Below are 20261 nucleotides of genomic sequence, written 5' to 3' on the forward strand. Positions count from 1 at the left end.
GAGAAGCTTCCTATCACTGAATAGAACTAGTACCACCAGACTACTACGGTACTCCACCTCTTCATCCCCGTACTGGTCACATCTCCCCAAGAGGGCCGCCGCAGCCCCTTCCCTGGTCTGCTTTAAACCCTCTGCCACACAGTCCATTCCCTCCCCGGGAGCCTAGAGCTTCCTAGAGCGCACCTCGATGTGCCATCTTTTCTTGCTTCCCTCACGAGGCCCTGGCCCCTGATCGACAAACAGCCTCCTTCCAGTTTCCGGGCTTTTGTGCAAGCCGTGTTCCCCCTCAAGCCCCAGGGCTCCCTGCCCTCCAGTCACCGTTAATCCTGCTCTTCCGTCAGGCCTCGGAGCAAATGCTCTTTTCTCAGAAAAGCCTTCACTAATTTCCCAGGGAGTTGGCCGGGTCTATGGCCACATAAGATTCATACAAAAAATAGTAGCAAAATAACTTTTAAACGTGCCTAGCAATTGGATTCACTCCTGCAAAATCCCTGAAGACGGGCCCATTCTCTCTGGCACACTGTTGACTCTTCCGTGCCTGACACTTAGAAGGTGCTCAGCATTGCACAAATGAATGAATTTCTGCAGACTGCCGGTCTGGGAGTTTATTTCCTGGACCCTGCGTCACCCTGCCTGCGCAGTAGTCGGACCTCGGTTTCCCCGTCCGCGCTGCTGGCGGGTCTCCCGGGGCAGATGTGCCCGCGGGGGGGCGCGGCCCCGGTCCCCAGGCTCGAGGGTCCGGGGGCGCGGGCGGGGGCGTGCGTGCTGAGCGTGCGGGGTGGGCCGTGACCGCCCGCCCGGAGCCTCCTGCCGTCCGCCGCAGCCGCCGCTTCGGGCTCCCGCGCCGCGCACGCGCACGCGCGCCGCCCGGCGCCCCGCCTCCCCGCTCCCCACGCCCCAGGGGGCCCGGCGCGCGCCGGCGCGGGAGGCGGGAGGCGGGGGGAGGGGGGCGGGGGTGGCGGACGCCGAGGGGGAGGGGCGGGCCCGGCCCGGCTCGGCCCGGCCGCCCGCGCGCGGCTGCTGGAGCGCCCCGGGCCCGGCCCAGGCGGCGGCGGTGGCGGAGGCTCTAGCCCGAGGCCTCGGCGGCGCCCTTGCGCCGCACCGCAGCCATGGCCCTGGTGACCCTGCAGCGCTCGCCCACGCCCAGCGCCGCCTCCTCCTCGGCCAGCAACAGCGAGGTGAGACCCGGGCCCACGGCCCCGGCTCGGCCGAGCAGCTGCCGCTCCAGGCCTGGGCCGCGAGTGTGGGGTGGGGGGCGTCCGGGCCTGCGGGGGAGGGGCCCCGCGCTGCGACCCTGCCTGGGCAGTCGGCCTGGGTTACTGTGCGGGGGACCGAGAGTGTCATCCCGTCTGGGGGTGACTGTGTGTGCAGCTGTGACCTCTGTGTGGGGGGTGACTTTCCGCGAGACTGTACTGCGGCTGTGACCTCTGTCTGGGGGTAGCTGTGTGTGTGACTGATCCCCGTCTGGGGGTGACAGTGTGGGAAACTGGCTGTGCCCCTGGGACTCCTAACGGGTGACTGGGAGATGCTGGTTGTGAGATCTGTGGTCCTGGGGTTGGTCTAGGCCCTCTCCCCGTGTGCCTGACTGTATGTGAGTTTGTGTGTGACTGTGGCCTGTCTCCTGGGAACCGTGCCTGCCTGATGCTGTGACAGAGGCCCCCCGGAGGTGCCCCTGTGAATGTTTGAGATTGTTTCCCTGGACTGCATGCCCCTGGAGGTCTGCCTCTTGGTGTGAGTGGCTGGCCTGTCGGGTGCCCGTGTCACTGTGTGACAGTGACTGAGTGAGCTCAGGGCGCCCTGTGACTGGGTGTCTTGTCTTTGTGTGAGTCTGGATCTTCCTTTTTGTGATATCCTTTGAGACTGCATGTTTGTGTTTATCTGGCTGTGTGGCTGGGGGTGATTCTAGGGTTTACTGTGGTTGCAGGGGTGCATTTTGGTGACTGAGAACACATCGCTGCACCCTGCCGGTTTCTGTGCCTCTCTCTGCCATCAGGCCTCTGTGGGCCAGCTCCTTGCTCTGGGGTAGACTGGGAAATGGGTCTTCTGAGTGGGCGGTTGGCCTGGGCTGCACTTGGGGCCTCAGGGTACTCTAGGGCTGACTCTCTCGTCCCCCACTCTCCCACCTTCTCTTGGAGAACTGTTTATGGCCTCTGGTCTCAACTCCTAACCATGGCAAGGCTGAGAGTTGGCCTGAAGACAGAGAAGCTGGAGGAGGAAGTTGGGAAGTGTTTGGAGAAGGGAGAGAAGGCTGGAGGAGGGGCCTGCAGGCCCAGGAAGTGGCCTGGCAGCTCTAAGCCATTCAAGCCCCTTCTCTGTGGGGGAGGTTGACGGATAACACGGAAAGGTTTGTGTGAGAGAAGAGGAACTGGTTTTGGTGCAGTCCTATTTGTCCTGCAGGCCCAGGTGGCTCTTCTGCCTGATTTTGTTAGGAGACTCTGGAACATTTTCAGAGTGGCGGTAAGGGTGGATCCTCCCCGCCCCCAGCCCCCTCCTTTCCTGGAGAGGCCATTCATGAGTTACCTGGTCTGCAGACAGGATTCTCCTCATCCTTCCTCTGCGAGTCAAGTTCAGGGAAAAGGACACTGGTGGCCGGTTGCCTGCAGCTGAGACTTGAGGCTACAGTGGCTCTTTTCCTCACCACACAGATACCTATTTTCCTCCATCACTGTGATTACCATCAGTTTGCAGTCTATAGAGAGCTTGCACTTGATCTCAGACTGCCTTCTCAACAGTGAAATGAGGCAATGGTTGGACTCCAGTAAGGGCTTGTCCACAGGACCCCTCAGCCTTGGTTTCGGATTCTAAACTCCACGTTCCCTGCGTAGCTCACACCTGATCTTTTCCTGTCAGAGACACATTTTTTAAAATTTCATGTTATCTTTCAGCTGAGCTATAATCCATGTATCATCTGTTCACCATTCCACAGTATATGATTCAGCGACTTTTGGTACCTTCACAAGGTTGTGCAGCTGTCCCCACGGCCGGGTGCCGGAAGTCTTCATCACTATGAAAAAGAAGCCAAGTACCCCTTAGCCACCACCTGCAGCCCCCTTCTCAGCACCCCTACCCTGCTCTCACCAAACTCTAGGTTCCCACTGATCTGCTTGCTGTCCTCATAGATATGCCCGTTCCGGACATTTCATATGATCACAATCCTACAATATGTGACCCTTTGTGTCTGGCTTTTGCCACTTAGCATGATGTCTACAGGGTTCATCCATGTCGTAGCACAGATCAATACTTCATTCCTTTTTATTGCCAAATAATATTCCATTCGGTGGATGTATCACATGTTTGTTGGACATTTGGGTTGTCTCTATGAGACACATTTCAAATTATTATGTAGAGCATTACTTTTACCAAGTGCCAGGGACCCATTAAACATGAGAATAAAACTCAGCCACCTTATTTTTTCCCCCAAAGATTTTATTTGAGGGAGAGAACTCAAGCAGGGACAGGGTGAGAGAAGCAGACTGAGCAGAGAGTCTGACATGGGACTCGATTCCAGGACCCCAGGATCATGACCTGAGCCGAAGGCAGAGGCTCGACCCACTGAGCCACCCAGGCGCCTTGGCCCCATTTGATTGGCTGTTAATAGAGCAGCAGCATTAGTTGCCCAGTGAACTAGCCGAGGTTGGGATGTTCCCTAGAAGACAAGGCTTGCTTTCTGATGGGGTGGGGCCAGGCAGTATGGAGAGAGCAGGCACGTGCATGTGAACTCAGGAGACGAGGCCATCTGTGCCTCAGGTCTGACCTTCCCTGGACCTCAGTTCCTGTGAAAGGGCCAGCTTCCCTCCTATGTGTGTCCTTGGGCATGTACAGCTTGCTTCCCTAGGAAAACTAACTGCACATTGCCTCCATTTCATTTCTGGGAATCCCAGAGAATGAGCAAGAATTAAATGTCTTTTTGAGGCCTGTACCCCTAACTCACTTTCTCTCTCCTCGAAATGCACCTCCTCCCCTGAGTCAGACTCAGCCAGGCTGACTCAGCTGACTCAGCCGGGTTAGCGTGGGAACAGAGAGGGAGATCAGCCCGCCCAGCAAAGCAGCTCTCCTCTCTTAGTTTTTTCTCCCTGCCCCCACCCCATCTTTAATTATCTCATTTATGTCGCTTTACTGTTAATCTTATCTCATTCCTTTGCGAGAACAAGCAGAAAGCCCCACAGCAAATAAATCAATAACTTTCAGGAATGGATTGGAACATTGTTATTTTTGACAAATGTTCAAGGTGACTCATTTTTATGGGCAGATCTCCAGAGTCTTTTTTTGGCCAGAGGGAGGTGGGACACAGAGGAGGGGGTCGGACGTGGTGTGTTGGGGTTAGATCAGGATCAGGTTTTCTCAGCCTTGCCACTGCTCATGCTGGGGCCAGAAAATTCACCATTGTTGGTCTTTGGGGGTGGGGTGGGGTGTTGTCTTAGGCATTGTGGCGTATTTAATGTAATCCTGTCCTCCACCCCCAAGATGCCAGTAGCATCCTCTCGATAAAGGCTCCAGACATTGCCCAATACCCCCCTATTGAGAAAAATCATCCCCAGTTGAGGACCCCTGGGTTAGATCCAGCATTGTCTTCTAGTGGTTGTGTGAGTTGTTTGTGCTGCCGTCCGGGACAGAAGCTCATGGCCCTGTGGTCAGCACAGCCTCACCTCATGGGTTCCGTTTCTCCTTTGCCCATGGGGTAGGGAGGGTGAGAAAACCAAGTGACTGGCCACCAGTGCCCGCCGCTACACATAGAATATCTTCGTAACATTTAGGGACCCCGGGATTCTCCGCTGTCCCCCTCTTTCTTCGTTGTGAGACTGCCCCCCCGCTCTGTGTCCCTTGCTCCGCAGGCCCCTTCCCGCGTGAGCTCCTCACCCTTTCCCATTACTGCGGACTCCTGCCTGGTCTCTGTCCTCATTCAGCCTTGCATCTCTCCCAGAGATCGCTGCTTTCCAGGTTTCTCTTTCCTCTTCAATGGGTTCCTCTGTGGAACATCAAAACATGCCAGGTCCCAGCGGTGCAGAGTTGTTGGCGGGGCGGGGGTGTTTTCTTATTTCAGTTTTCTCATTGAAAGCGAAAAAGAAAAATTGCAATCAGCGCTTAAGTCCCTATTACTTTTAGATTCTAACCCTCTTGGCTTTTAAACTTTTAGAAAATATTAAATGTCCGTTTCTTTTGCTTATATAAATAAACCAATAGCCTAGAAAGTTTTATGTTAAACATTTAAGCCTTTTTGGGAACCACCAAGAGCTTTGGAGACCCACAGACAGACAGGCTGCTCCTGGCCCCCTTCCATGGTGAAAGGCTTGCCCAGAATGATTTTTCTTTTTTCTTTTTTTTTTTAAACCCATGTGTTGGAGCTGAAAATGATATTGATCACTCAGCTATTACCTGGCTTGAAGGAGGAAATAGATTCTTCTTAAAACATCACACCCCCCCCCCGTTAAAAAAACAGGGTGAGGGTGCGCCTTGGTAGCTGAGTGAGTTAAGCGTCTGCCTTAGGCTCAGGTCACAATCCCAGGGTCTTGGGATGGAGCCCCTCATTTGGCTCCCTGCTGAGCAGAGAGTCTGCTTCTCCCTCTGCCTGATGCTCCCCCTGCTTGCGTTCGCTGGCGCACTGTCTCCGGCAAATAAATAAAATCTTTAAAAAAACAAAACAAAACAGGGTGAGATCGCAAACCACACTGGAAAGTTGAGATGAGCGTGTGGGTGAACAGGGCCAGGTAGGAGTGTCCAGTGAACAGGAATCAGTGCGGGACACTGCGGAAGGAATGTGGATAAAGGCTGGGAAACCTGAAAAATCCCTCCATGGAAAGTTCTCAGCCGGACAAGGGTGGGTGGAGCAGGGTTGCTGAGGAAAGGGTGCGACCATGTGGACAGAGCCAGGTTTCCTGGACATCTGTATCTCTGTCAGGCATCAGAGCAGAAAACGTGAGACTTGTGTCTGTGTGTGAGGCTCGTTGCTAGTGGCGTCTGTGGTGTGACACTGTCTTTCTTTCTCCGTAGTTGGAGGCTGGCAGCGATGAAGAGCGAAAGGTAAACCTCAGGTAAGCGGCCTCGATTTTCGTTCCTGAGTCTTTCTCCTAAGCAGGTTGAAAGACTCTTGTTCCTTTCTGGAAGGGAGAATCCTCGGAAGAGAGGATACACCAGTGCATTCAGTGAGAGCTTTAAAAATCACACCGCAAGCATGTACAACGGTAGCGCGTCCACGTTCGTGAACATGTTTAACCATCAGGAGCTTTCATAACGTTGTATAACATTTCAAAAAGAAGGAAGGTCATTGCCAGGATTCCACCGCCCTCCTCACTTCCCCACTTTGAACATCTTTAGAGACTTCCTTCCAGATTTTACCTTTCTGAAAAAATACTCTTTGTCTCGTGTTCTCGCTTTTCCATCCAGCTTTTGGTACAGTATCCTCCTGCGGTAAGCACGTTGCTGATTTGAAATAGATGTCCCACCCCCTGGGTTCAAGGTGGGGTTTTTTTGTGTGTGCCTGTGTGAAATCTTGTGGGATGCTCCATGAAAAATAATTCCTCAGGCTGTAGTAATAATTCCTCAGCTGCTGTAGTCACTAGCAGACCCCAAGGGCATTTTTATTTTTCTTTGCCAAAAACGAAGGCCTTCTTTTGAGTATTTTGTTTACGGAAGATTTAGTTCTCCGTTACATAATATATTCATATTATATAATGTGTTGTACCCTAAGGCACCAGTCTTAAATTCAGATTCTTAAGAGTCTAAAAAAGTAAATGGAGTTTCGAGGATATTGTTCTTTGCGGGGGTGGGGGGAATCTGTTTCATCTTGTGAGGAAGAAGAACACCAATTGGGAAAGGGAATGTATGTTCAGAAACTGGGGTCCGCCATTCATTACTGAGAGCAGGATGTTCTCTGGTTAAACTCACGGGTCTTTGAAGATTCATGTCTTTGGGCGAAAGGAGAGAAGACACTCACTTTTATTGTGGCATACAGTATTTGTGAAGATTTTACGTATAGGGAAATAATGGCCCGGAAAAATCAGAGAGGTCTTATTTCAGGGGCTGGGTCCTCATTTTAACGATACCTTTGGGGATGATGACGGATTTTCCCTGTCCCTGGGGTGTTGGGTTGCTCGGGGTCTGGGTCAGGGCTTGAAGGCTGGAATCAGCCAGACTCCCAAGTGGGGGCAGTCACGGGCTGTGTTTTGTGTTTTTGAGCTTGGCTCTCTGGGTGGAGGCAAAGAGGGGAGGAAGTGGAAATCCACTCTCTGGAGGCTCTTTGGGGGAGGAAGTGCTGGAAGAAGGGCTTGCTGACCACCGTGGAGGCCACGAGGGAGGCTGCGTCTATAAGTGCATCTCCTGCCCCAAGCCTCCCTCCAGTACTCCCCTGGAGTGGGAGTTTCTTCTATCCCCGAGGCCTCCCCTTGGCAGGGCTTATGCCCAGGAGAAAGTATTTAGCTGTCTCACTTAGATTGTCTTTGGGCAAAGAACTAATTTTTTTTCCCCAAACTGCCCTTACTTAGTGGACAGCATAGTCCAAATGGAATTATTTCATTTCAGAACTCACAAGTAGCAGTGATGTGCAAATGTGAGTACCCTGGCAGCCACTACAAGCCCTTTCTCTGCACAGTTGGGAGCTCGAGAGGACCTCACAAGGGGGAGGGAAGTCACCTCTGCGTATTGCCATATTCACTCCTCTCAGCTGTGCCAGGAGGGGTTTTTTCCCAGTTTACAGGGGAGGAGCCTGAGGCCCAAGGTTGCGCATGGCAGGTACTAAATTTGAAGCGAGGCCTTTGTTGCCTCCCACACCTGTGTTTGTCGGGATGCCCCGACACTGGCATTCTGGAGACCGGTGCCAGGACCAGGACTGAGGAGCCCTGCTGACTTTGGGTGGTGTCCCCTGGATGTGTGCTGACCATGGGAATCCCTCATCACTGCCCCCAGCAGGCCTCCCCCCATGCCCTTGTGAACGCTGGGAGACCCTGGCCTGGAGCTGGGAATCTGGGCTCTGAGCTTATTCTCTTGGGTTCCCCTCTTAGTCCCTCTTCCCCCACCTTGACATTGACCCCCCATTTTTAGGCAGACAACACCATCCTGCTTTCTAAGTATTGTAGCCACGCAGGAGAAATTCTGGTTTAAGCTTTGACTGCAACTCATTCATGGCCATGTGTTGATTTGCATTTTCAAGCCTTTGCTGTCCAGGCTTCTAGAAGAAGTAGTAATGGAATAGTCCGTTGTGTTTGCTTGTCTGGGGAAGAGGGGATTTCTCCATGCTTCAGATTGGTTCTGAATAGTTGCTGGTAGGAAGGAAGCCTGGAGCTAGCAGGATACTCCTTTCCCCACTCTCCTCTGTCCACCCTTCATTGAAAGCTTTCATCTTTCGGTAGTTCTCTTTGACGCAGCCATGGCCAGGAAATGGCTGAATCACATGGGCGGGTCTTCTGGGCCTCAGCTGCTCCTCTTCCCCAGTTTCCCCTGGTGGCCCCATAGCTCAGGTCCTTATCCCTCCCCTGTCCTGTGTCAGTTGTTATCCAGGCCACCCTCCTTCCCACTCAGGTTTCCATCCCCACCGTCAGATGGACACAGTCTCAGAGCGCCCCTGTGCCTCTTGCTCTGGTCCCATCTTGCCTGCTCTCCACCTTCCCCCTCCGTGGCTGCCCCATGCTCTTCCCACAGCCACCCCACTCTTGCATGGGTTGTGTTCATCCCACTCCCTGGCCAGGCTCTTTCTTGAAACCAGTTCCATTTCCTGCTGAGCCAGCTCAGTAGTCCTGCCCCCAGACGTGTGACTTCCTTCTGTCTGGCGGGAAGCCCTTAGCTCCCCTCTGTGGACCACGTGGCTCCACCCTACATGGCAGGTGCATGTGCTTTTGTCCCATCCCTGACCGGCGACGGCACTCCCCTTAAGGACGGGGCCTTAGTTCCCTGCTTGGGCATGACATTTCAGCTGCTGCAGTATGTTAGCTTTGTCCTGGCCCTGCAGTACAGTGTGTCCCTGGATGAGAAAGAGTGAGGTGTGGAGGAGACAGTGGGGGTTTGGACACAGGTAGGCGTATGTTCACAGTCTGGCTCCTACCCGAGCTGCTGAGCTCCTTTGCCTCTGTGCCTTACTACACTTCCGTGGGTCTCTTTCATTCCGTCTGTCAAACACATATAACTCGCACCTAATAGGGTGGTGGAGGGGCTGAGTCAGGGCTCCTTGCACGGAGCCCGGCTCACGACAGGCTGAAAGAGCCATGGTGACGTTTGGTCCCCGTGAGATGTTCACGTTCATGTCAGTTCACAGCCCAGACTTAGCTGGACTTTCTGCAGGTGCAGTGTCCACTCTGTCACGCTGGGCCCCTGGGCCGCCACCGGGGACACTCTGTGACCTGGAGCAGCCCCGTCCTTTTCCCAGCTGCAGCCCTGTGGGATGCAGACAGCTTCGGGCACACTCCCCAGGGTCAGCGTTGTGATTCAGACAGTTTCTCAGAAGGCCTTCCTGGGGACCTCGCAGGAGCTGATCACCTCGTGCCCAGAGCGAAGCCGACTGATGCAGAGCAAAGGAGGTCTGGTTCTCCACATTCTCCCTGCTGCCCTCCTCACGGACAGACGGCCGCTGGCCTCCTGCAATCCCCTTCTGGAAGCTGTGCCGCCCAGCCTGTGGGAATCGGTGAGCAGACAGCTCCGCTGGCAGCGGCTCCCGGCTCCCTCACCATCCTGGGAGCTGCCTCCATCTGGCACGAGATGGATGCGTCTGTGCGCCAGGCAGGGCCCCAGGGAGAGAATCTGGCTATGGTTTCCAGAGGGTGGCTCGGGAGTGAATGTTTTTTATTGTTGTTGTTTCCATCCAGAGTTCCCAAGTCAAGCGTATGAAAATGCTCATTAGAGTTCTTTTAATTTTTTTTCGTGCCTCCCCCAAACAAACATGGGGCCAAGGCTGCAGGACTTTGTCTTCTGTTTTATGTGGCGTCCATGCTGAACGGTGACCTCCCTGCACCTCTCCTCTCTGTTCATGTTCCCTTCCCCTTTGGATCTTGACCTGGAATTCCTCAGAAGCCCCCGCTGTCCTGGAATGTGGTTGTACCTTCCCTCCGTCCCCCACAGCAGCTCCCCATGTCCTCACTGCCCCATGTCCATTCAGCACCTGTCTTTTACGCCTGTCTGCTGTGGGCGTTCCTATTCGCCTTTCTCAGTGGTTTCTTAGGCTGGACTTTCTTGTCCCTGTGGATGGTCCATCCGGTGAAGTCCTTCCAAGGGGCATCAGGCATCCCCTGCGTCCCAGTTCTGTGGCAGGTCACTATATCCGTTAGCAGTCACCGTGGAACAAGTTAGCCCAAACCTGACAGTCCAAAACAGTTCCCGGTCATGGCCTCGCAGTCGCCAGGGTTGAGAATTGGGACATAGTCCAGCTGGGCTCTCCACTTGGGGTCTTACATGGCTGTAGTTAAGGCATTGGCCAGGGCCAGGGTCGCACCAGAGCTTCAGGTTTTCGTCCAGGCTTACGTGGTTCTTGGCAGAATTCCTTTTCCTGCAGCTGTGGAGGTCCTGGTGGCTTGCTTCTTCAAGGCCAACTGGAGGATCTGTTGCCATGGACTCTTGAACCCACTGAGCCACCCAGGTGCCCCTGCCATGGACTCTTGTAACGGATGCCGTCGCAGGAGTGACCATCCCATCACCTTCACTATACAGTGTCACCTGAAGGGAACAGCTGTCCCATCCCGTCAGGATAGAGGCTCACCCAGGGTGCCTGTGACAGGGGCTGGGATCTTGGGCCTTCTCCTAATTCCACCCACTGGTCTCAGCCTGTGCGTACATTACATAAAGGTGACAGCGACTGAGAGATGCTCGCAGGGTCGTCAGGAGCACCAGCAAGCCCGCAGGCCTTGACCCTCACGCCAGTGAGTGGCACGTTCTTTCTAGTAGGTGCCCACATGCTTGTTCTCACTTTCAGGCTTGGCATCTCTTGGATTCACCCCGACTTTGACTGCCTTGTCCTCTGTTGGCCCCTGCATCTCCCTCCTTGAGCTTCGGCTTTAGGGGACGGTCTGGGTTTGGCTCCCCCCGTCCCCCACTGCCGTCATCTGTCGCCTCACCAGGCAGTGGGCCAGACCTTACACAGCTTGTGGGGTCGTTGGCAGAATTAAATATCATAACTCCGTGAGCCTTTTCACTATTGTAAACTCTGAACAGATGTCCTTTGCCTGTACCTCTTTCGGAGGTCAGCTTCTGTAGTGATTTCCTGGCTCTTCCTTTTCCTTCCTCCATGCGCTCTTCTCTTCTCATATTTCCTTGGGACCAGCTTTGCTGTATATATACTTAGGTACATAAAGGTTCCCCGGCCTGGTGCAGTAGGAAGATGGTAGGGGCCTTTGTTAAAGAACGGTTCAGAATCTCGAGATGGTGAGAGCAGAGCTAATCCTTGAGGCCCTCCTGAGCCTGGGGCCTTGAGTGGCAGGACAGGGCCTCCCTGGCCTCAGCCCTCCCAGCGCCTGGCACACACTGGATAGGCCACTGAGGTGTCACACAGTGACTTCCTCCCATAGAGGAACTCGTGGTGCTCTTGGATGACCTACCGGATACTGAGGACAGATAGCCTTCCCGCCATTTCCCCCTGTAGCCACTCTTAGAGCATTCACGGCACCCCTCTGTCCTAACCTTTCTGCTTAGGTGCCACTCACCCAACATATATTTCCTGGCACCTACTCTGTGCCAACACTATTTCCAGGAGCTGGGAATCAAGCAGTGGACGAGACAGATCTCTGGCCTCAGGGCTGACATTCTGTTGGGGGAGACCAGGCAGTAAGGAAGATAAACTAGAATAGCATGTCAGTAAGTACTAGGGAAAGAAAGTGAAGCAGGGACAAGAGGCTCTGGAATGGAGCCTCCAAACACGCTCCACTCTGTGAGTTGCCAGATGAGAGTTATTTCTTCTAACATACACAGACCTCCTGTAAGGAAGGCGCCATTTTGATTCCCATCCTGTGGACTGGAAGAGTGAGCCTTAGCTGGCCTGACTTCGTGTGGTATGAAGTGACAGAGGCAAGACCCTCAGGCTCCTTGTCTCTCTGCCTTCAGAACCTGTCCTCACCCCCCAAATTCAAGAGCCATCTCAACTACCCTCCTGCCGGTGGTTCAGAGCTCTCACCAGGAGGCTGAGAGGAAGGAGTCCACCCGGAAGAACTGCCATCTTTGCAGCCATTCTTCCTGCTTGGAGCCTAGCGGCCCTTCTGTGAACTGTATTCTTGAGCAAGTCATGGGGGACCCCCCGCCCCGTGTCCCTGAGCCCCACTGAGAGCAAGAATTGTGACACGTCCCCCTTCTTGGATGGTCCCTGGGCAGTCACTGGGCAGAGCCCCTTGGGAATGACAGTACCACCTCCTGTTTCCTGCAGGTGTAGGTGCTGGATTTGGAATCTTGCCCCATAGGTTATGTCATCACCATAATCCTCAAGGTGGCTGCCAGCCCCAGCTTAGGAAGCTGCAGTTCAAAACGGCCGGTGGGACGTCAGGGCCAGGGTTTGAATGCAGGTCCCTGTATTCGGAAACCCGTGTCCTCTCCTTTCTGCCCCGTCTGGTCCCTCACAGGAGAAGGACGCAGTTTTATGTTCAGCAAATTCTTTCCTGTCCCCATCCCCTGGACTTTATAGGCACTAGCTCCCCACCGACCCCCACTTTTCAACATTGGGGTACACAGACTTTTGAACTTCTGGAGTTTAACCCAGGTGCTCTCCCTAGTGTATTGGGACATTTGATTTTCAAATCAGAATTTGCCTTTAGGGCAGGTTAAATTCTTTGTTAGAAAAACTCCATCTACAGTGGGGACAAATGAGGACAGAGGAAAAGAATGTGATTCTTGATTCTGTAGGAACTTAATTAAACTTCTTATTAAGTTTAACTTGAAATGAATTTTGCTAGAGTCTAGTAGGTTTCATTAAGCTTTACCAGTACTTAGACTTCAAAAGAATGCCACGGGGCCCCGGTCTCCTCCTTCCCAGGCACGGGTGCACCAGGGGAGTGCATACGGTGTCAGAGTCCATGGTGTCAGAGTCCATGCTCGGGTGGTACCAGCAATCATGCCGGCACTGGCCGTGAGCAGAACAAAGCTGTGAGAGGGAGTCAGCAAAGCTAGGTTCTGTCCTGAGAGGTGATGTGAACCTTAGCCAAGTCACTAGACATCTCTGGGCCTCCACCTACTCCTTTGTAAAGTGAAGAGACGAGATTAGATTGTTGCCCCCAGATGGAGATGAAGAGTCCTCAGACCCATCCTTCTTGGCCTGTGTCCTCGTGTACTTGTCATAGTTCCCTGTAGATTTGTAACAGACTGCCCAGACTTTCCCCTTCATTCCAGGACAGAGGTCAAGGTCATACATTTGTGGGGATCCTAGCCAAGTCAGGGTTATGGTCTGACCCTGACTTGGAGGACACTGGCGTGGCATCTGAGATGAAGCGGACCCTTTGTTTGCACTCCTCAGTGGAGCCCTGGGCCAGCCACACTTTGCTCTCCGGAGCAGGCTTCAAGGGACTCGCCTTTGGCGTACCTTGCCCTGTGGTCAGAGCTCAGGATTTGGAGCACTTATTAGAAAATTCCTAAGACGAGGAGAAATCCAAAACAAGTCGTTTTGCTTCGAGGAAGGCTGCAGTAAGAAAACAGGATTAATCAAAATGGGATTATTCGGAGTCCAGACAGCCATTTTCAAGGCCTGTGAGTGATTGGGGGGGGTGTGTGATCTCGAGTCCCACTCTGGGGCGGGGTCACTACTGGGACACATGGGAGGTGACATGCCAATGGGGAAGCCAGCTGGCCCACCCAGCTGCCTCCCCAGAGTCCGGAGCTAGCAGACTGCCCTGTAAATTATGGAGGTCAAGCCGTCAGGCCTCGAGGCCCGGGTACAGCCCCTGCCCCCGCGCTGCCTGTGTGACTGTGACCTAGGGCCATCTACCTGCCCTCCCCAAAAAGTCCTTCTCCGTCTTGGGGCCCTTGGGAGCCTTAGGGAGAGCCTTTCACTGCCTGGGCATAGTGTCCTTGTGGATGCTGTTGGACACATGGTAGCTGTTTGTTTGGTTGGGTTTTTTTCAGCTGTTACTTTCATTGATGGTAGTGCCTGCCAGCCCCGCCTGCTGCCCTTCCCGACCTCCTTCCCCTCCACAGATTCCCAGTTTCACCGCAAAAGACCAAAAGGTCAACCCAGTGGAATCCAGAGGAGAAACCGCCAACGCATGACCTATTTCCCTCCCAAGTTCTACTGAACTTTGTACCAGACCTTTATCTGGGAACCAGCATGTCTTGTGGGCCTTTATTTTTACAGATTTTTTTCTTAATGGCTACTTTTGGAGTTATTTTTAAAAGACTTCGTTTAAAAGAAAGCGGTTGCTGTTCAGTGTTAGGAAATATCTGATGCTCTCGCTACTAGGGGCTGCCCTGCACCGGCGGACATAACTCCCAGTCAGGTCTCAGCACGTGGCTTGGCAAGAGTTCTCAAGGTGTGTTTCCCCAAATCTGGGCCCAAGCGAAATTCCCACAAGGGAGGGATGTGGTTTGGAGAGAGCCAGGTGGCTACCCCTTCTGGGTATCACTTGTCATTTCCCACATGTCCAGGCCCACCTGCTCTGTGCCTGGTCAGTAGCAGGTGGAGGTTTGGGAATGGTTTCTTTAGTCTGGGGCTGAGGCCACAGAACCATGCAGCAAGAGGGCTTCCTAAAGGGCCTGCTTTCTGGGTCCTGGGCACCCCTGTGCTGACCCTACCATGTGGGGTGGGAGGGAGAAGTGTCTCCTAGGAGGCAGCCTAGAAGTAGAGGCAGTTTTTGAGTTAATTTGCTTTATTTAACAATTCAGCCAGTATATATTTAGTGTGTATATACTGGGATCTGGCTGAATGCTGGGGTTCTTTGTTAAATAAAGAAAGAGTGCTTACTACCACAGGCAATGTGGGTATGCTGTGTCTACCACAGCTTTGTCCAAAAGGGATTTGAAACACCCTATAAAATTCAGAGAAAATTAACGAGAAAAGTGGGGCACAGGGAAAATAGGGAAAAAATAAGATGAAGCCAGGAGAAGATTTGTATGTGGAATGTATGTATGGTGTAACATTAGTATAGTTACCAGAGCGCAGCTACAGATCTGACTTCAAGCTTCCTAGTGGTCAAAGCAAAGAAAGAAACAAGATCAGTTGCTTGATTCATGATATTCCTAAAAATACCACCAGGTTAGTTCATTCCTCTGAAGAATGCTTCCTGATGGACACCTGTGGGTGTTCCTAAGACAGCCCAGTGTGGTGGGCAGATAAGCAGGTTGTCTTAGGTTTAGCCCTGAGGCCCACAGAGGGAGCTGATGTTATGGGCCCGTCCCACCAATTAACCTGGGTGTTTGTGGTCTGGAGAGGTGAGGTCAGCAGTAGGACTTGGTGCCAAAGCTGCTGGCCGCCCCAAACGTTGCAAACAGGATGCTGAGTCACATCCTGCGGGCCTTTAAGTCCTGACTACATGTGCCCTTCACAATAGGAGGCTCGCACGGGCAGGCTGGCCTCCCGCTGTTTCAGAAGTGTGGTCACAAGCCAGAAAATGCTCCAGTTAGGTTTTCGACAGGTCAGAGCTGTAGGTACCCAAGGCCCCCAAACTCTGGACACACACAGACCAGGAGGAAGTGGGAGAGTGGAGTTTCCCATCACCCTTTGTGGCCTCTGTCCTGGAAAACACGGAGAGGGAACAGGGTCTGAAGACAGGTCGAGGTCTCCATCAATGAGGATATGAAAGTCTCCAAAAGATGGAAGAGGAAGGCCGTGAAGTATGCCGGTGGCAACGACTCATAGTCTTAAAAGCTTTTATCACCTGCCAATAAAGGAAAATTACAAGCAATGCTTTCCCAAAGCCCAATTAAGTGGAAATTTTCCAAATAGCTTTTTAGATTTTGAAACTATAAAACTTACAGGAAAGTTCTCACAAAGAATTTTTTCTGAAACAGTTGAGAGTAAAGTTGCCGGCCTGGTGCCCATCACCTTTTGCATATAGGCAGCAGCCTTCTCCTACAAAGTAGACCTTTGATCCTTGACCCTGACACATTACCACCCACAGAGCCCCATCAGGGTCTGCCCTGTGACTCGGTAACCTTCTCTGTAGAAGAATCTAGTTCAGGATTGTATGTGGCTTCTAGGTGTCCTGCCTGAGTCTCCGTCATTCCAGCCCATGTCCTCCATCTCCCTTGGACAATCTTATGAATAGGACACTTGTGCAGGGGACAGGCCTTTTGTTTTGTTGACTGTCCCTGAATTTAGGTTGGCATGGTATTCCCAGGAAATTAGATTTGGATGGGGTCTCTTTGGCAGAAATAGCCCAGGAACAATGCTGTGCACTTTGCTACCCACCACGCGAGGGAGCACACAATTTCATTTTGTCCCGTTCCTGGTGTTGTTAACTTTGGGCACCTTTACTATATGATTATTCTTTCCCCCTTTATCCTTAAGAAGTATTTCTTGGGGGCTATACTTGGAAATTATTTTAATTCTATCCGTCTTTGTCTATTTATATCTGTACAGACTCATGTTTGTCTGTTCTATCCCACGGTTTTTAATCCAGTGGTTGTATTATTGACTTCAGAGTCCCCTGCTTGGCCACTGGGGTCATGTGCAACCTGGCTTCCGTGACCCTTGAGGTCCTGTCCCTGCCATCCTTCAGCACTGCACGCTCTCCAATACCAGATGTTCCAGGCCTCATCTTGTCCTCTCTTTGCCCCATATCTGGAGCCAGTCATTTGTCCGAGGAGCCATGCTTCCATTTAGTGAAGAATGGAATTTACAAGGTGTGCTTATCACTCTGGGGGTGTTGCCCTCCTCAGGCCCTCTTGGGGCAGAAATAGGGAATTTGTATATATATATACACATACACACACACACACACACACACACACACCTGCATCTCTGGTTCTCTATTTAAATAATTTTGGGAACCCTGAGTTCAGACCTTCCTCTCTGATCCAACATCTCACAGTTTATTCTAGTTTTCTCTGTCTTCATCTTTGTGACTCCCTTCCCTGACCGTGAGAAACCTGGTTCCAGACTGACCCTAAAACACTTGCTTCTTTGAACAGTCTCCTTGGCTATCACCAGCCTCCCATCTCTGCAGCCACCTCTCCTCTGCACAGATTCCTTCCTAGCCCTGCTCACCACATCCCTCCCCAGATGCCTGCCTGGCTCAATCCGCCAAATGGTCTTGGGCCTGAATTGTTGGAGAAGAGAAGTCAGCATTTCTGGGGCGCCTGGGTGGCTCAGTGGGTTAAGCCGCTGCCTTCGGCTCAGGTCATGATCTCAGGGTCCTGGGATCGAGTCCCGCATCGGGCTCTCTGCTCAGCGGGGAGCCTGCTTCCTCCTCTCTCTCTCTCTGCCTGCCTCTCCATCTACTTGTGATCTCTCTCTGTCAAATAAATAAATAAAATCTTTAAAAAAAAAAAAAAAAAGAAGTCAGCATTTCTGATGCTGTTTCCCTGAGGTGTCCGTTCAGCAGGAGAGCCAGGATGTCAGAGTCCTCTTCCTGGTTTCCCATCCTGGCTCTTCCACTTCTTGGCCCTGTGAACACAGGCCAGCAGCTCAGGCTCTCAGAGCTTCAGTTTCCCTCAAAGACAGACACTGGGGATTAGGTTAATGTGTGTAAGTGACTTAACATGACACTCAATAAGGATGTTCATTATTAGTATTACATTCATCGAGTGCACACTGCCTTTTGGGCCCTCGGAGATCCAGAGAAGGAGAAGTCATAGGCCTAGCCTTCGAGACACTCGAGGTGATGTGGAAAACTTCGTTGTGTTGTCCGAGGCCCTTGGTTGCCAAGAAGGCCTGGCCACCAGGTGACTGTATGTCCACTTGGAGCCTTTGTGTGGCGAGTCTTAGGTGTCTGGTACAGCCCGCTGGTGGCGAACACCGCATGTTCAGCTGCTTGGAGATGCCCAAGGTGACTTAGTCATGCACTGCTTTGAAACTGAAGAGGAGGCCAGCTCAGTGAGTGTGTTGCTGAGTATTTACTTAGAGCCTCCTGTATGCTAGGCAAGGACGGCGCCTTAGAAAATTACGTGTGTCTGGCCCTCAAGTCTGACGGTGAAGTTCAGATACACTGGCGTGAGGATAACTTCACTGTGCGTTTTAGTAAGTATTTCTGGGAACACAGTTTGGGGACCAGGGGCCTTAGGTTCCTATCATTTCTTAAGTATCTGACCTTGGAGAGGTGACTTAATGTCTAAGGCTCAGCTTTGTTACCTGCAAGCAGAGGGAGCTGCTATGAGATGTTGAAAGGGTAGAGCCACGGCTGGCCACTGGGGCAGCCAGGGAGGGCTTCCCGGAGAAGGGGGTCAATTCTGGCAGGTGGGCACGAGGTGGGGGGCAGACAGGAGAGAAAGAGAAGGCCATGAAGCAAGGCCAGGGTAGAAGAGTCAATGAGGACGACCGCACAGAGAGAAAGCAGAGACTGTGTGGAGTACGGGAGGAACTGTGTACAAGGTCACATGAGGAAGGTTTTTATTATCAATCACTTTTTCTGATTGTTTTATGAGCTCCTTGAGGTCAGAGAGTGTCAGACGAATGAAATTGAGGTCAGCAACATGGCTGATTAGAGCTACCACAGAAAGCTGGCAGAAGCGGGTTGGACTGTACCAATAATGTGGCATCGTCGAAAGTTCTAGAGCTTGGAAGGGCGTAGCAAGAGCTGTGTTGAGGAGCTGTATGGTGGCTGGGAGGTCAGAAGTCCCTGCCCTGGTTCTCCTTAGAGAGTTCATGAAGTTGAGCTGCCCCCCTCCGCCGTAGCTGCCAGCCACATGCACCTCACTGAACCTGAATTTAATTGGAATTAATAAAACGACCAATTCAGTTGATCGGTCAGACTTACCACCCTGTCCGGGTTCGGGAGGTGCTTGGGGCTAGTGGCTCCCTCCGGGGACGGTGCAGTTAGAGAGCATGTCCACTCTCCCGCAGGAATGCTCAGAGTCCTCAGCATAGGGCCAGGCGCACAGCGGGCCCCGGGGAATGTGGTGTGGCTCGCGGGGATGAGGGAGGCCAGAACTGGAGCGGTGACCGACCAACTGGGGAGAAAGGGACCTTGGGAAAGATTAGGACTCAGCGGCGAATGAATGTGGGACGGGGCTGCATACCAAAGAGAAAGGGCAAAAGACCTGGGGCGGTTGAGATCATCTGTCCTTGGAATTTTTGCGTTGTTTCAGAAACATTTCCTCCGTGTGTCTGTTATTTCTGGCTGGCTACGTTGTCTTTGCTGCCGCTGCATTCCCAGCACAATGCGGCCTTTGTGTCTTCTGCCCTCCTCAGGGGGCTTAGATCCTAGTATCTTGGATGTGCAGAGGAAGATAGCAGTGGCTCGAGCTTCCACAGGCGGAGGACCTGAGGGCTCTCACGCGGGGCGGGCCACGAAGGGACCCATCTGAAGTTTTGGAGAGCCAACTCTGGGCACATCATTTGCTGTCTTTCTTCTACGGGGTGGGGGAAAATCCTGCTGCTGCGAACTTGCTGGTATATTCCTGGTAGGAGCTGCTCGCTGCTACCCGTTGATAGGAAGGAGAGCTGTGTAGCTGGCTTCAGAGAATGTCTCTTACTGTCTGAAATACTTCTGGACATTCCTTCTCTCTGAGAAAAGCCTACGCTTTCGAGCCAAACAATACATGCCCCGGCAGCAGAGACATTTGTACTGAGCCCTGCCAGCATTTCTTGCCTGTGACCCCTGTTCCCTAAGTAGAAGGCCCTGCCCAGCTGGCATTTCCCTGTCCTCAGCATTCCGGCTGTCGGGGAGAAGCTGGGGAGCTCTGGTGGAGAGACATGGCAGGTGAGCTGCTGGTTTTCTCCTGCTCCGAACGACGGCCTTTGGGACAAGGCCCCAATGAGCTGCACTGTGAAGCACGAAGCAAGACAGAGCAGGGCCTTGGCATACACTGGGGTCTTGGAGGCTCTTGACCAGGCCTTCAGAGTGAGGGAAGGACCTGAGGAGAGCACACAGTGAGTCTCCAATCATTCCGTCCTCTCAGACTTCACTTCACTGGGAATGAGGTCCAAATCCGTCCAGACCACCGTCTGTAGCTGCCCGGCTTTGCCTGCTGCTTCCAGGGCCCCGGGACAGGCAGGCAGGCCGGCCATCGTGCCCTCCGACCCAGGCACCCGGCCATGCAGGTGCCCAGCGTGGAGCTGCTCGGCGCAGCCCTGCCTCTTCGTGGACACGTGGCTGCAGACGAGTCTTTCCTCTTCTCTATCTTGTCCCCTTCTTCAAAAGCATGAAATTGGAAGAATTAAGTGGAAAAACAGAGGAGCAAGCTCTCTGAAAACTGCACGGCACCATTCAGGCGGA

General features: G+C 52.9%; 1 protein-coding gene across 2 annotated transcripts in view; it reads left to right on the plus strand.

Moving 5' to 3' along the window:
- Positions 1-1050: 1050 nt before the first annotated feature.
- The window catches only part of SSH1 (slingshot protein phosphatase 1), a 60090-nt gene continuing 40879 nt past the window's right edge, over positions 1051-20261 (plus strand). Inside the window, exons 1-2 of one of the 2 annotated variants that reach the window (XM_044244101.1) lie at positions 1051-1178; positions 5989-6029. In XM_044244101.1, the coding sequence (XP_044100036.1) occupies positions 1110-1178; positions 5989-6029 (110 nt within the window). In that variant the 5' untranslated portion in view covers positions 1051-1109. Of the gene's footprint in view, positions 1179-5988; positions 6030-9590; positions 9608-20261 lie in introns of those variants that run through there. The other variant, XM_044244102.1, reaches the window with a different exon arrangement.

This window comes from Neovison vison, chromosome 3 (genome assembly GCF_020171115.1).
Source record: "Neovison vison isolate M4711 chromosome 3, ASM_NN_V1, whole genome shotgun sequence".
Classification (NCBI taxonomy): domain Eukaryota; kingdom Metazoa; phylum Chordata; class Mammalia; order Carnivora; family Mustelidae; genus Neogale; species Neogale vison.